General features: G+C 41.1%; 1 protein-coding gene across 1 annotated transcript; it reads left to right on the forward strand.

The window, feature by feature from the left end:
- Nucleotides 1–14,899, forward strand: ORC2 (origin recognition complex subunit 2). The gene is made up of 16 exons (XM_026048382.1): nucleotides 1–91; nucleotides 857–1,000; nucleotides 1,262–1,348; nucleotides 2,715–2,804; nucleotides 3,564–3,595; nucleotides 4,415–4,472; nucleotides 5,428–5,612; nucleotides 6,230–6,328; nucleotides 7,952–8,061; nucleotides 9,419–9,551; nucleotides 9,918–10,014; nucleotides 11,575–11,721; nucleotides 12,095–12,266; nucleotides 12,574–12,635; nucleotides 13,269–13,387; nucleotides 14,029–14,899. Exons 1-16 carry the CDS (start codon nucleotides 1–3, stop codon nucleotides 14,113–14,115), a joined length of 1,713 nt encoding a protein of 570 aa, XP_025904167.1. The 3' UTR covers nucleotides 14,116–14,899.
- Nucleotides 14,900–16,433: the final 1,534 nt, after the last annotated feature.

The raw sequence follows: 16,433 nt of genomic DNA on the forward strand, positions 1-16,433 counted from the left end.
ATGAGCCACCACGGGGCGAGGGGCGGCGCCGCTCTGGAGGTGCGGTTCGTGCCCGACGAGGACGTCCTGAAGCACATCGCGGAGGACGCAGGTACCGCCCGCGCGCGCCCCTTGCAGCACCCGGGGCCGCTCCGCCGCGGCAGGTGCCCGCAGCTACAGGTTGTGCTGTGTCTCCCCCACTCCTTCCTGAGCGGAGGGGCGCGTGTGTAACGGCGTGAAGGCTTCCCAAGCCCCGAGGCACTTAAAAACACCCCCGCGCACCGCGTTGCCGCGGGTTTCGTTGCTTCTAAAAGTGGAACCAGCTGCAGAGATGCTGGAAACTTATAGGTGCGGGACCCACAGCACCCTGGGCCGAGCTGGCTGTTGGTGCTGCTTTTGTGCACCGGGTTGGGCTGGATGGTCTCCTAGGTGGTTTCTCCTCCACCTCCAATAATTCTGTAAGCCAGGTCTTTTGGATCCTCTCCCCTTTTCAGAGGAAGATAGAGGAAATTTAAAGCTATCATTTCTGCCCATAATTAGTCCTTTAAATATGACAACAATCCACATACATGTGTACCAACCTAGGGAAGCTGGCATGTGGTGATAAGAGAATCCGGGCCTCACGGCTGACTCCCGTGGCCAGCCAGCTTTTGCTGGGCCAGGGATGGGGCTGTTACAGGAGGGGCTCATGACCCTGCAATCAGATAACTGCTGTGGCCCAGAACAACTTCAGCTGTTCTTTTAGCAGGACACACTTTGATGCGTGTTTATGTAGAACTTAAGACAGCAGGACCCTGTTCTCTAAACGGATAACTGCTATTACTACACTGGAAGTAAGGAAACAGCGTGTATTAATAACTTTTGTTTGAAATTCTAGCTTTTAAAGTTCGGAAGGATAAGCCTCAGCTGGCAGTTAGTGTGAAGGGATTTGTGAAGACGCTTGAAAATATCTCAGATGATGAAGCTCAGGAAATGCTGGAAGAGAAGTCCTATGTTGCTGTTCTTGGAATACGTACCCAAGGTAATGGCAGGGAAGAATCTAACACAGTAGTGACTTTGGGACATTCTTGTATTGTACAAGCTGTGCAATTTTGATAAAATTGCTGTTGATGAGAGGATGGAGAGGGATACTGAGGGCTGGCCTGGTCTAGCTGTGCTTCTAGGGTTTTTAATTATATTTCATAATAAATATTAAGCCCAATAGTAAAAGTATTCAATCTCCCTTGGGCTGGGAATATACCAGTGCTTTTTAAATAACTATGTGTAACATTTCTTTTCACAGATTCGATGGGAGATGGCTCAGGTGTGGGTGGTGGTGAACTTTACACATTCCAGACTCCAAAACGCTCCGGCAAAATGGCAGAGCTGGGTATGTTTTCCCCTTTCTGGTTTTACTGTTGCTTTAGCTGCTGTTTTCTTGAGTAACCTTGTTAGCATAATTTGTGCATTGAGAAGATATATTTGTTATTTTAGAAAAACAAGCCCTGGATTAGGACATAGAGTTGTTTGTGACTTAGGTTGATGTAATTCTGTACCTGTCCGACTCTTATGACTGGTGTTCTAATCTGGTGTTGCTTAAACAGTTTGATTTGGGGGGGTCCTAGTTTTATTTTCTATATAGTAAGGCCTTTTCATCATACTTCTCTGAACTTGTGTGCAAATAAAAACATCAAAGTGATATTGTAAATCCTAGTGAATATTGAAAAGTTGGGTATAATTTGAGCAAAGCCATTAATTTGCACATGCAGAAGGAGGTCCTTCTGGTTTGTGTTGTTGGTGAGATGGGTACACCTGCCTTATGGACTAGAGTACTTCTGTCCAGAAGCTTGACTACTGTGTGAAGCATTCCTCATTTGGAAAGAAAAACCTGAAATAACTGCAGATTTAGCCAGTGCAATATTAACGGTATCCTATTAAGCAGTATGGAAAGCTTAGACTTAAAGAAAGCTTAAGTTTATCAGCAAAAGAGTATAGCTATGCAGTACTAGAACTTTGTTACGTATTAGATAAGGCAGAATAAAAGTGAACAAGGAAGTTATTAGTTGACCGAAGCACAGAGGAGACCTGTTGACGGAACAGACCTGTTGAGTAGCAGTTAAGAAGCTGAAGACCGCCAAACTTTATACCCTGACAGTCTAGGCTGTATTTGGGGTTTGGAGATGAATAAGCAATATGGAAACTGAGCCCAACAGGTTTGAAAAATAATAGATTGCAACTCATCAGGCAAGTCATACAGTGGAAGAATTTTTTTCTTTAGGGACTCTCATCATGCCTTTCATATTCAGATCAGTGGTGCAACTTCAGCTTGTACTAATAAGTAGTAGAAAAAGGTGAATTGAATATGAAAATTAAGCTTCTGAGAATTGATGTGTTTGCTATATGTACTGCTTCACCATGTCCAGTCACACATTTATTAGAAATGTGTGGGCACATCCAAAGATTGTTCTGATTCGAAGGCAGATGGTAGCCCCAGAAGCAAAGCTACTCTGCCACCTCCTCAGCTATGCCCATGGAATGAATGAAGAGTTTGGTTTCTGAGAATCATTTTCAAGTTTGATGCTCATCAAACATGAGGCTTAGAGAAAAAAAAAATGAAGTATCTGGTGCAGTACCTGAACTAGCCATGAAATAAATACTAAAAGAAACTGTTTCAAGTGTATGATTCCATGCCTGACTAGCCAGGGACTTCTGTGCCTGATGCATGAGAATACTTTGCTTCACCCCATTTTTTACAGCCTCTGAATTAGCCCGGACACCAGGACAAAGTGAGGCACCTGATCGCACTGAGTGTGCCGAGAAGACTGTCAAAACCCCTCAAAGCAGCAGTAAGTGCTTGGGGAGCTGAAGCTGAGTGGCTGGGGGTTATGTTCCTGCTTGGGCAGTGAAGCACATACTTGCGTGTCAGCTTCTGTTACATCTCCATGTTCTTGTCAGTGTAACTTTGCAGTGAGCTGCTTGATATGCATGGCCTCTGGTTCACCTGTGTGTCGCATCTTTTGCTATGCACTGATAGCCTAGAGAAAAACAGGAAATTCTGTCTCATCTTTTGCTGTGTCCTTTAACTCATTTCCTGTATATTCAACCCAAATGCTTGCACTTGAGAGAGTTATGAGCTGGGCTGTTGAGTGAGCATCAAAATGGGTAGGACTGTGTGGATGTTCATGTGTAACTTTATACTTTATTGTGTAGTATTCAAGTACCCAGTGCTGTAAGGAGAGATACCGGTGGGAGAAGTCAGTGCAGAACAGCCTTGGCAAGAGTATCTCACCTTCTACCCAGAAAGGGAGTTGGACATAAGAATATTCAGCTAAAGCTTTTTCATCTCCCCTCTTGCTGGTGGCTTCCTACAGAACTGTGACTAGAACCAAGTCTGTTTTCTGTGGTGATAGCATTGACTATCTTCATTTTTCCCTGGTTTACCTGTGGGAAGGAAAGGGTTTCTGTCATAGGACTAATCAGCTAGTGAGCTGATATTCAGGAGTAATGTATCTTTGAGTATTTGTCACCCGTATTCCTAGTAGAGGATCCTGTACCACTGTTGGAAATATGTGATATTCTGAACAGTACTGGTTCTTGTCTTGCAGAACATTTGAATTCCAGCAAAGTGCAGCAGAAGGTGAGTGACTCTTGGTTTTCTTCTTCCTTTTCTTTTGTTTTTGTTTTTGGGTTTTTTGTTTTTGTTTTGTTTGTTTGTTTTTGGTAGTGGTGGTAGTTTTGTTTAACTTTCAAAACTTGAACTGACTAGTTACTGCAGTACTGGAGAGGAAGGACCTTGAAGAACCTCACATACAATACATATCTCTCTTAATCGAGGCAGACAGGGAGTAATTCAACTGAGCCACCAGAGCTATCATGAATCAGGATTATGAGATTTAGACTCAACGTGCAAATCAACAGGTTTGACAGCCTAATTACCATAGTTGGAGACCATATCCTTGCCTGACTCGTCAATGTTTACCAGTCCCTTACTGTGCAGTAAGACTCAGAGTTTTCCAGGTTCTCATCAAAAGAAGAAACAACCTTAATCTTAAGGATAGCAGTACTCTTATAACAGAAATACTGCAGTCATAGTGCTGAAGGTTATTGTTTAAATAAACAGTAAGGTTATTGTTTAAATAAAAAGTGAAATGGGGGAGATTTCTAGCTTCTTTCGAGATGATGCAGAGAGATACAGTCCAGGCCTGACAGTTATGGTGGCTCAGAACAAAATACAGTGAAACAGTTGGTTCTCTAAAGTGATGTAGCATCATACTGGAAGTGGATAAGGCTTTTCCAGTATGGGGCTCTGGTATGAAAGAGGCTTGTAAGACACATGGGCTTTGAATGCCATATTTACCCCTCGATGAGACAAGATTTCTGAAGATTATTTTATCTAAAGGAGACTGTTATCAAATGTGATTCTTTCTAATATACGGGCTGCTTTTTGCTGTTACAGGGTAAAAAGAATGAATTTGTGTCCACCACGCCTTACAGACTCAGGAGGAGGTTAACAGGTAAAGGTGAATCTTGGTATTCACCTCCCACTGTCTATGTTGAATACTGTTTCTCATGCTCATAAGCTTCTGTTTGACTGTGACCGCTTCATCCTACAAAGACTATAGAAATGTTCCTAAGGAAGTTTATTTTTATTGACTCATTCCTCAAGATATTCCTTTTTTTTTCCCCCCCCCCTGTAAAAATTACTGAGGAAAAATGTGGAAGAGATAAAAGCTAGGTTACTAGAAATGATCAGAAGAGGCAAAATTGTGAATAATCCTATATTTGCTGACACTCAGTACCTGTAGCTCTTTGCCTTTGAGGTCTCTGATACTCTTCAAGCTGCAGTCTAGGAGTGAAAGTTATAGAGTTAAGATAGATCAGCAGAATTACTCGAATCTAGTTAAGTTCTAAAACATTGTATTTATAGTTGCAGTATTTCCAAAGACTGGCTGGTTATATGTGTTCAGAATTAACGTAGAGGAGAGTTCTGTGCATAATATTACATATTCTGTGCCTGTCCGCTGTGAGAGCGGGAATGAGCCAGATTCTGTTCTCTTCACTCAACATTGTTAACAGAGGTCTTTTACAAAACCTTTTTTTCAGAGTATGACCCAGACAACACATGGCTTTTGAGGTTGGCATTTGGGAAAACTCTATTGTAGACATACTAGGAGAAGCAGGGAAATTTTCTGTCTTTTATTAGTCGCTTTTCAGGATGGATTTGTGTTTCTCGGTTGGTATCAATGGGCAGAGCTTAACTGAACATGAATTTGAATTCAAAAATGGGAAAGAAATGGCTGTGAGTGTTTGCAGTCTTCAGAAACATTGACTTTACTTTTCTGTTAAGTAGGTTTAGGAATCGTATTGTTGGAAAACCTCTAAAGAACATACATGAGAGAGAGGGACTGTGAAAAATGTGTTCTTTTTAAGAATTCATTGGTAACTCTTAACCTTAAATTTGTCCTCTAGCTCCAGACACTCAGTTAGAGAGTGAGAGTGAATATTCTGCTTCCTGCTCAGAGGAGGAGGAGGAAGAGGAAGAACAGAAAGAATCCAGTACTGTAGCAGGCCGAAAGACCCCAGCAAAAACTAAGGCTGCATCTACACCTCTTCCCAAAAAGTCGTTATCCAAAAAAATGAAGGAGGACAAGATGGTGAGTGTGCAGAAATTACACTCCTGAGCTAGCAAGAAAAAGGGACACCTAATAACAGTAAGCTGTCAGTGGCCAGGCCTAAATAAGGGAAGAGCTACTATATTTATTTCAAACCAGACCAGCTGGATTAGCTGTTGCTGTGCCTTCCAGCAGTCCATGCTGTACCTCTACGGAGCGTGAGCCTGGGGGCTAACCCTGTCTGTATCCTCTGCCACTCCATAAGGAGAAAATCTAGGATGTTTGTGAGGCAGGAGTCATTGCACTGAGAAGTGATGAAGAAATATGCTCCTCTTGTACCAGAAAAAGTACATGTTAGTGTTTACCTTTGCATCAGACTTTCTTCAGCACCAGGGATTTCCGTACCCTGCTGAACTGTTGCCTCATTCTGTTCTCTTGGAAATTCTTCCCTCTTTTTCTCTCTAGAGGGCAGCTATCCGATGGGGTTAGTTTTGGCAGAGTGTTACTATAGAAGCCATTTTTGCAAATAACATTTGTCTGTCTATTAAGCCTTGCTCTGTATATCTTAATTGCCATCTGCACACACATTTGTAGATGCAGAGGGACAGGGTAACTTGGTAACAGGGGAGAGTGGCTGATCTTGCTGTCACTTTTTTCAGAGCAACCTGGTAGAGCAATACTTTGAAGCCCACAGTAGTTCCAAAGTGCTCACCTCAGACCGAACCCTGCAGAAACTGCAGAAAAGAAGATTGAATCAGGTATGCTTTGTGGTGAGCAAAACTGTTCTCGGAGCTCTCGCTTCCATTGGTATACATTTTCCCCTCTGGGACTTCCCGGTGTTCCTATTTTCAATTTATCTTTGCTGGAGATACAGGTGATAGTAACTCTGGGTTAGGCAGGGAGTTGGTGGGGGGGAGTTTAAGTGTCTTGTCTCCTACTACTGCTCCTGAGCAAGGCCCATGAGAGTAGACTGTTGTCAGTTGGTAGGCCCTGAGACAGTAGGGAAAATGCAGAGAGAAAGCACTGCTAGAGTAAATCGTTGAAAGTTGTAACTGCCAGAAGAGGTTAAAACTGGCTTTTGAAGGGGGAAAAGAGGGAGAAGTAGATTTGGAGGGCCCTGCATTAAAAATTAACACCAAACCAACATTTTTGTAAATGAAATGAGCAAGGGGATTGTAAGCCATCTTCATTATATTATTAAGAGTATGTGTAGAGAAGATGGAGCCATCCTTTTGATCTGTGGATTACTGGGTAAAGCCCCATGCAGGAGGGGACAACTCTATATATTGTCACCTTGTTTGTGAAATGCACTTCATTCCATTCCAGTTCCTGGGAAACAGGAGCTGTGTGTTTTTGGTGGCTAACTTGCTGAATTTCTTTTCTTCTGTATGCCTCTTTCACAGCTAAATCCAAGCAAGTGGTTGCACCATAGAGAACCACTGGGATTGGTACCTGGGGATCACGTAAAATACAAAGTGCCCTCTCATCTGTGACTTTGTATTTATTTGTGTTTTAAAAGCCAGCATATATACAGATTGTCTAGTGCCTACTGCTGTCTGAAATTACTGCACAGAGAAACATTTGGACTCCTAACAAGTTTTTGCACAACAGCTCTGGAGGGAAATTGGGGTTTTCAGTATTAAATCTACTACTGGCACCAGAAGAGCTGCAGGCTTGGCAGTTCTGTCTCTCAGTGTTTGTCTGAAACATTGCAGCTGCCTTTTGTGTTCTTACGAGGATAAACTGTCGTCTTCTGCAGGGGAGTAGAAAGCAAAGCTGTTAAAATATATATATATAGAGAGAGAGAGGACAGTGCAGTCTGATGCCATTTGTCATGCCACATTGCAGCTTAAATATCAACATTCCAGCACATCTTTAAAGCTGAATTAATCCTTTGATTCTCAATGGTTTAGAAGGCTGCAGATTATTTCCTTTCTGCTGTATTTGTATTTCTCTTCAAAGGTCATGTCCGTGAGTGTTATCTTGTAGTGACAAACACATAACCATTGCTAAGCATGTTGACTGGAACCCTTGCTCCTTTCAACAGGGTTGTGGTCTTGGCATCTTTCTGGTAGTGTTTAGTACTATTAAAGCTCTGAATGTGTCCGTTGTTTAGAGGTAAAATATGGTGTGATACTAGCATAAATCTTGGTTCTGGTCCTAATCTGGATAACATTTCCCCTAAGAAATTTACTTGCTCTTTGCTTTGTTTCTTCAAAAGCAAAACTGTGCTTAGAGTTCTCACAGGGAAACATGAGTTGCCAGTGAAAATTGTTCTGATCCATAGCTAGAGAGTATATTAAAGGAGTATTTGTAAGGACTACAGACATCTGTCCTGTCTTTCCCAGATTTGAAAATAGTATTATTATCTCTTAATACAGGAAACACTGCGTGACCTTTTGAAAAAAGCTCCTCTTCCCTACGCTGCTGAAATTAAAGAGCTAAATCAACAGCATGAGTCCCTGTTTTCCAAGTGGATGCTGCAGTTACAGTAAGTATGAAGTGAGACTCAATAAAGAAGCCAAGCAAACAGATACTGCCAGTAATCATCCCCTCCTGTCAAGAATCATTTTGAGTTAAGGAATGATCTTTTCCTTAGCTTAGTGTTCATGTGTAAAGTCAGGTGTCATTAATTTAGTACAATGTTTCCTGTACACCAAATGAACCAAGCAAGATCGCAAAAAAGAGAACTTGAAGGTGAGAAAATGCTGTTTGCTTAAAAAAAAAAAATGCTTCTAAGAGTATGGTTGATAATGTGGTAGTCCACTACCACTTTCTTAAGTATGTGGCCATCCCAATGGTATGGCAGTATTAACTTTGAGTGTCTGTGGTACTAACTGATCTAGGCAAGTAGAAGTTTTAATGCTGTTGGAAATCTTAGCAGGAAACCCTATGTGTATGTTAGTGGGAAGGAGAAAGAATAGTCTTCTAGGAAATTAGATAGTGAAGTTGAATAGAGCTGTGAGAACTGAAGTGCCCTGGAGAAAAGAGGGCTTCAGCTTTCAAGTTAAATTTGAGGGCAGAAGCAGATGTTGATGAGCAGAAAGCCCCTTGGGTGCTTTGCAAGAGAGTACAGAAAGGAATTTGCACTCCACAGGGAGTGATGGAGCATATGAAAAAGGTGATAACCTTGAAAGTCAGAGACTTGTTGGAGGAGTTCTCTGTGACACAAATACTGGAAAAAATGGCTTGAGATGCATGTGGCAGGATAAAAGGAACAAATCTAGAGATGATACTGAAGTCAGTGATGCCTCACCTTGATATCTTGTCCAGTTCTGGTTCTTGGAGTGACCTGACAGTCTTTCTGGGCAAGATGGTGCTTTTTCACTCCAAGAATAAAGAGAAAGTATAAGAACCGTGGTAATTTACTTTGCAACTCAGCTTGTGGATGGGATTAGAAACCCACCTTGTAAGTGGGTAGCACACACTTGCTTTTTTGTTTGTTTGTTTGTTTGTAGTGACTCATGGTATAAATATTCAATGCAATGACATGGAGAAGAGGGAAATTCAAATGTTAGTCTAGTCATCATTATTTGAAGATGTAGCTCTATACAGTCTTACAGAATTCTTGGATCCATTTTTGTTCCATAGACATTTTGTTAAATTGCAGGCTTTCTAGCCTTCCAGAACACTTCATTTTCTAGGGTGACACATACCCGATTCCTTGCAGGTGACCTTATTTGTCAGCTGTGAGATGAAAGGAAGCCTGGAGTTGATGAATTCTCTAGAAACATGAAATTTTAAGAGTTAGGATTGGATAGGATCATTTTACTTAATGAAAATGGGAATGTATGAACTTAAGAGGCATTGTGCACTTTTGATTTAGTGTATTTGCTCACTCTCTGCAGCTTAGGTTTCAATATCGTGCTCTATGGACTGGGCTCAAAGCGAGATTTATTAGAGAAGTTTCGTACCTCTGTGCTCCAGGATTCTGTTCACCTTGTGGTTAATGGATACTTCCCCAGCATCACTGTGAGATCAGTAAGTGTGGTAAAAGCTCATGGGTTTTCTAATCTTCTTATCTTGTAAGTACCAAAACAATCAATACCAATATACCAAATAAGTACCAATTCTAGGAAAAGCTCCCTGCAGCCTATAGCTAACAGACTCTTGAATATCTTCCTGTCATTAATATATACTTATAAGTCTAAGGTCTTACTTTATGCCACTTTTTCGAAAAAGGGTAGCAATTCTAGGCTTATGTTGACAGGTTTCAGGAACTGATATTAAAAAACAGATTATCTTCCTCATGATAGCCAGAGGCTGTTTCAGATTTTCTACAATAGGTCGATAAGTGCCAGAGCCCTTCCAGAGAAACAGTGGTGACTCTGCAATTTTCTGTTCCAGATTTTGAACTCCATCACGGAGGAAGTACTGGAGCATACTGGGACGTTCCGTAGTCCCCTTGACCAACTTGAATTCATCGTGAAGAGGTTTAAAGAAGGTAAAATGACTGACCTTATATATTAAAACAGTAGAATCAGCTTACTGTTAGCTTTTGCCTCACAGTTTTCGTATGGACAGTTAAAACCTCTTGGTCTATTTTACCAAATATTTGCTTTCTTGAAGCTTATGTCACTTCTTAAAAAATATACCCAGGAATACATGTATATATGTCACCCAGCTGTTACTTCTGTCAGTGTTTCACCCACAGAGTTTTCTGGAAATATGAGAGCATGAGTATTCTAGCAGGACAGAGGCTTCTTGTCCCTTCGAGCAAACTAAAATGTTCATTTCTTGCATTGGGCACGCATATATAGTGCTTTTGTAGCCATATGTTTCTTGGTGAAAGACAGGATAAGCATACTCATAAAACATGAGGGAATGTGGCTCTTAGTGCTGCTCAAAGATCTGGTAATCATCACTGAAATAAACAGGATGAAGAATTTGTAAGCAATTTGGGATGGCAGTTACAAGTCTTCCAGCTCCTCTGGAAAATCCTGGCTTGGAAGTCCTTCCATAAATTTCAGTATATGCTGGACCAAGGCTTAAGTGTACATGTTTTAGTGGAACAGTCAGTTAATGTGCAAATTGCAAAATTAAGATGAAATAAAGGACATCTGTAATGAACAGGCTTAGAAATTAGTTCAAAAATGAATGATAATCACCATACAGAATGCTTGCTGATTTCCCTGTGCCTGGGTTGTACTGCTTGTGTGTGGGTATGTAGACAAATGCACTTTGGAACCTTAATTGCACAGGGGATTGTGTTCAAAAATTTACACTTCATCATTATATTTTGTGTATTTCTGATGGAAGTGGGTGGAAAAGCTGATTAATGACAGTCCCCACTTGAATCTGTGAAAGTCAGTCTCCTGTGTACTATGCTACAGCTGATTTGATGGGAGTCTGTGAAACCTTCAGTTTCCATTGGTAGCCAAATACGTACTTGCTTTCTGCAAAAAAATGGCTACTCATCCAGAGTTGTTTCAGCACTCAGCAAGCAGCTCTTCCTGGGGATATCTAGAGCAGCAACAAGCTACATTGGCACTTTTAAGGAATACCATTTCTATTATCCTTGTTAAAAGTCTTTTTGGCTTCCTCTGAGGGCTCAGTGAGAAAAAAATTGTAATGAAGTCAATATACTTTGGATTAAATCCTGAATAGGAAATATGTTTTCAGTGTGTGAGGAGGAATTTAGAGATTCCAGTCGTGTACCTCAAAATTAGCTGAACAAACTGTGCTTAGACTTCCCTCTTAAAATAGTCAAGTGACCTTGAATCTCAAGACTAAAAGGGTGGCCAGGGTAATTCTTGATAAAACATTGAACAAGCAAAAAGTGGATTATGAGACAATCTTGAGCCGCAGGAAGAAGAGCAGTTGTGATGAGAGCTGCAATACAGTGAATTGAGAGAAAGCCTTTCAGGCTGTGCAAAGTCATTTGATATTGGAATGACGAAAGTAGAGGTGAGCCTGATGAAATATGCTTGTCCTAGACTGCACTGAATGTTAGAAACCACTTCCTTTGATCTGTTCTTTTTGTTTTTTTTTCCTGACCTTGCAGACTCATCTTTAGAGCTCTATGTTCTCATTCATAACCTGGACAGCCAAATGTTGAGAGGAGAAAGAAGTCAGCAGATCCTTGCACAGTTATCTTCTCTGCCTAGCGTTTACCTCATTGCCTCTATTGATCATATCAATGCCCCTCTCAGTGAGTACCCTTTGGCCTGATGTTCCTTGTAGCAAAAACAAAACACTTTGCATTCTTCTCTGCGGCTGCTGAGCATGTTTCTCAGGTGTTTTACTTCATGTGTAAAATAGACATGATGCTTCTGGCTGCTTCTAGCCGAAACAGCTAGAAACTGTAATTAGGTGTGGGGACCCTGTTGAATCAAAAGTGTATAAAGACAATGAAAACTGAAAATATGAACAGACTCCAGGGTTCTAGCAGTCTTTGATTTGTTGATATTACTCAAGAATATATTGTTTCTTCAGCCCCTGCAGTGGAACCATTTTATTATTATTTAATACCTGAGAAAAGCTGAATATCCCAATTTTGTCTGCTTTTTTCTTCCTTTGTTTAGTGTGGGATCAGGCAAAGCAAAGCCTCTACAACTGGCTTTGGTATGAAACAACCACATTTACTCCTTACGTGGAAGAAACGTCTTACGAGAACTCACTTTTAGTGCAGCAGTCTGGATCTTTGGCTTTGAGCTCTTTAACACATGTCCTGCGCAGTCTCACTCCCAATGCTAGGTAAGACACTGTTATACTTCATAGCAGCACTTGTGAGCCTCCAGTCCTTGCTGGATTACCCTGGTCTTGAGGTCTGTATTAGCTCTTAGGCACACACACAGGCAGGCCCTGTCTTCTGAAAACAGTCCTTAAGATAAAGACAATATGACCTGGGTTGTGAGTAATGGATTACTTTAAAGGAGCAGAGTTAGGATAGCTGACTTAGAGTCACTAGCTACCTGTACAAAGTTCTTCCCCATGAGAGAAAAAATCAGTATTTTCTAATGGACCTTTTTCTTTTGATTTCCTCTCTCTTCCTCACACTTAGGGGGATATTCAGGTTGCTCGCACAGTACCAGCTGGAGAACAAGGACAACCCATCTTACCCAGGTACCTAAGCAGCTTTTCTTATCTGCTTGGAGTGGCATCACTGCCAGCCCAGTTGTGGCGGACAGTGGCTTCTGCTATCCGGGTTGCATCACCAGCAAGAGAAGTGCTGTGACTGGTGGCTCAGTCACAAAATAAAATAAAGAAAGACTCTGAATTTGCACAGCCCTAGTACTTACAGGGAAAGACAGGAGCTTCTGTTCCCGTGCTGCTCCTAAGTGATTTTTTTGGTGTGTCCCTGAAATCTAGGATACATGCAGAAAGACTTTCACTGCTGTAAGCAATAGCTGTAATATTGCAGGTGACATGAACAACATTTAATCATAAAGATTAAACAAAGTTTAAAAAAAATCAACAAAGTTTTGTGTAGCCTTGAAATAAGCCTGGGCATGAAGTGTTGATCAGAATTTTGTTTTGAATTTGTGATCAATTTGAAATGCAGCAGTCTTTCTGTATCTCACTTGATTTTTCTAAATCTGCATTCCCTCATATCCTGCCAAACACTTGCCAGACAATACTTTCCTGATGCAAGAGGTGGGAGAAGATGGATGCTTTTTGAACAGTGCTGGGAGGAAGCAGTGGATATTCAGAGTCTGACCACTTCAGCTTCTTGTCTTCACTTTTTTCTGTCTCTAGGGCTCTCTTTCCAAGACTTCTACCAGCAGTGTCGGGAGGCGTTCCTTGTGAACAGTGACCTGACACTGAGGGCACAGCTGACAGAATTCAGGGACCACAAGCTCATCCGGACCAAACGGGTGAGTTGCAGGAAGAAGAAATGTTAACTGTCTATGTTAGCTATGTTAACCAGGAAGCTATTTGCTTGCTACTAAGTATCCCTGAGGCATGAGTCTACAGCTTGAGGGAGGTTTCATTGCTCGAAACACCCAGGCACAAGCAAAAGGATGAAATTCTATAATGGCAGCTCCTTCCATACCCCTACTCTGTGAACTTTCTTCAACTGATGAAGGCACAGTGTGGTTCAGGTACCTGGCAGCCTACAGGGCTTTGTGGAATGTAGCTTCACGAAGAGCTTGGTAATTGACAGGCTCTGGAGTCTGTCAATCTGCTTCCTGTAGCTACCTTTATTTGCAGGGCTGAAGAGTGTGGTCTAACACTAATAAAGAGGCATTATACTAGTACTGAATCCGGAAACAGGATGTTGATGAGCTGTGTAGTGGCAGAATAGTATAGTTCGCCAGAAACTTTGACTCTTCCCTATGCTTGTTCATTTATAGCATTGCTCTAGTGAAATATTCCTGATTTTAGCATTGTGGTTGTTCTGAGTTCTGGCTAGCTCTCACTCGCTTTGCAAAGGAATTAGTGTTGCAGTGCTACCTAGTGGCTTGTGTTGCAGCTTCCACCAACATTAACAGGATTTGTATGTGTGTGTTCTCAGGGAGCTGATGGTGTGGAATACTTACTGATCCCTGTAGATGACAGTACCTTGACTGACTTCTTGGAGAAAGAAGATGAAGATGTGTAACCTCTCTGTGTTCCCACAGCTTCTATGGCAACTGCTTTCAAGGGCTGCTGGAGGGGAGCCTATACTCAGATCTCTCCCTCTAACCCCAGAGCTGCTGGACTACTTACTGAAATGTAGTATTTTTCTGATGCCCATTGTTCAACTACTTCAGTAGTTTGGAATGATGATTTCTATGAGCAAGGCATCTCTTGCTCTGTATTTTGATTTGTCTGCTTTGTCTGATTGCTCAGATGAGGCCTTTTTCATATCTATGCAGCCAACCTTACAGCCAGGAAAACCACCTCAATAAGATTGTGCCTTCTGATTATTACCTAACCAGACATGAGGATTTAGTTAGAGCATTTCACTTGCTAAGTGCAAGCCGCCAGATGGTCAGAGCTTTATTTTATACTAGTGATACAGCTTTTCATGGCTGAGTGCTTTCCAGGACTCTCTGTACCAATTAGACAAGACTGGCTTCCAGTATGTGAAGAAGGCAAGGTTTACAATGCTGAGAGACCTGCCTTGACTGTATAAGGAAAGGAAACTAGAAGTGGGTTTGGGATGTTGTGGGTAACTTATTAAATTCTGGTAATAGAACTGAAGGTCATTCTCCAAACCCATTTCCTTTTACAGGAGGACTGAGATAACAGAAATTGTGATGGTATTGAGTGAATGCTTCTGGGTGAGAGTGGGAGGATCTATTTTGTTTCATCTGTGTTACAACTTAATACCTAAGAATGTAAAAAGGCTGTGGAATTGATTTGTTTATTTAAAAAAGACTTGCATATGCGTATTTTTTACATCAGGAATGTTCATTGATCCTGGAGGAGGCCTTAAGTGCCTGTTAAAAGAATTCCTTTTTTGAAGCCCTTAAATGCTGGGAAACTGCTGTAGTTTTACAGCTTTTCTTCACTGTGTTTCTCAGGTATGTGGGAATAAGCCCTACAGTTTCATCAATTATCGTCTGCCAGTCAGACTTCAGGGACACTTGAACTCTTTGTGTCTTATATGTGGTAGCTGTGTTACAGCTCAATATTGTAATGGGTCAAATCAATCAAATAAAGTACTTTATTAATTTTCACTAGCTTGTGTTGTCTTTCACAAATCTTTTTATTTTGTAGGAAGACAGATGGTCTTCTGCCAGTTGTGTGCATGTGAAAGTCCCATTTTCACTGTTACTACCATTATGTCAAAAGTCTGCAAATCTTCATTCAGTGCACAGATGATTTAAAGTTCACTAGTGGAGATATACTGTTTCTTCTAAGGTATGAGAATTAAAAATAGTTTACCTGACATTTAATACCAATATATAGCTTTTGAAAAGAACCAAAACATTACCTGTAATATTGTTAACTGTAATTCCAGTGTTACCTGGCCTATCCCTCACATAACCAAGGTCCTGGCTTTTGTTTGCATTGAAACCACAAATGTCAAATTGATTCTACTAAGAAAAGCCTAATTAGTCTTGGTGGAGGATCTGATGAGAAAAAGTGGTCCATGCCAGCAACCATCTCAGCAGCACCCTCCAGTTTCACTGCCCTAAAATATATTATAACCAACATTGTTTTTGATGGCACTTATCATCATTTTTGTGTTATAGGCTGCAAAAGAAAGCTTTACAAAATGCAGCAGATGCTGCCAACCACCACTTAGGCTACCCTCAGAACCATTAAAACTTAAACATTGGGGTAGGGAGGTCAAGGCACCCAAATTCTGGAAGTTAGGTTCAGATTTAAAGAAGAATCTGTATTCTGCCACTAGAAGAGAGGTGTTGTTGGAGAAACTTAAAAGTTATCGTAGATAAGAAGTAGCCACTTCCCTGCTTTGCAGTCCTTTGACTCTCTGGAGTTTCTGTAAAACTCAGGTTTTAATTTGTAATTTGAATAGATATGGAAGACTCTGTTTAAGGTGCTTACAGATACTGATGACATTGTACATTTTCAGTTTTCTATCAGGTTTTCTAGATGTGAAATCTACTTAGACAAAGTGATATGATCAACCTGACTTTAGATATTTTTTTTTAGCTAACAGTTCTGGTAGACCATCAAATGCCTAAGCAGGCCAGGAACAGGGTTGCATGAGTTACCACACAGCTGCTAATAGAAATTTAACTGAATCAGTTCTCGGCTGTTCCTGACTCAAGAAAATTACTGTTAAATAATTCCTTGAATCCTTAACTTCAGCTTAATTTTTGGCTGCTTCTGGATGACTGCCCCATCTGTGCATTAATTTTCTGCCTCTTGTATTCTATATGAACTGTTCCGAGTCCTGTAGCATTTCAGTATCTTCTATAGCAATACAAAACTGCTGGACTTAAGGAGATCTGCAAGAAGAAA

This window comes from Nothoprocta perdicaria, unplaced genomic scaffold (genome assembly GCF_003342845.1).
Source record: "Nothoprocta perdicaria isolate Ctin4 unplaced genomic scaffold, notPer1 scaffold_11, whole genome shotgun sequence".
Taxonomy (NCBI): domain Eukaryota; kingdom Metazoa; phylum Chordata; class Aves; order Tinamiformes; family Tinamidae; genus Nothoprocta; species Nothoprocta perdicaria.

Excerpts from the sequence above, each read along its gene's own strand:
- ORC2 (XM_026048382.1), top strand. The coding sequence starts at position 1 with ATGAGCCACCACGGGGCGAGGGGCGGCGCCGCTCTGGAGGTGCGGTTC. Across the intron at positions 1,349-2,714 it reads CGGCAAAATGGCAGAGCTGG|CCTCTGAATTAGCCCGGACA; the intron begins GTATGTTTTCCC and ends CATTTTTTACAG. Across the intron at positions 12,267-12,573 it reads AGTCTCACTCCCAATGCTAG|GGGGATATTCAGGTTGCTCG; the intron begins GTAAGACACTGT and ends CCTCACACTTAG.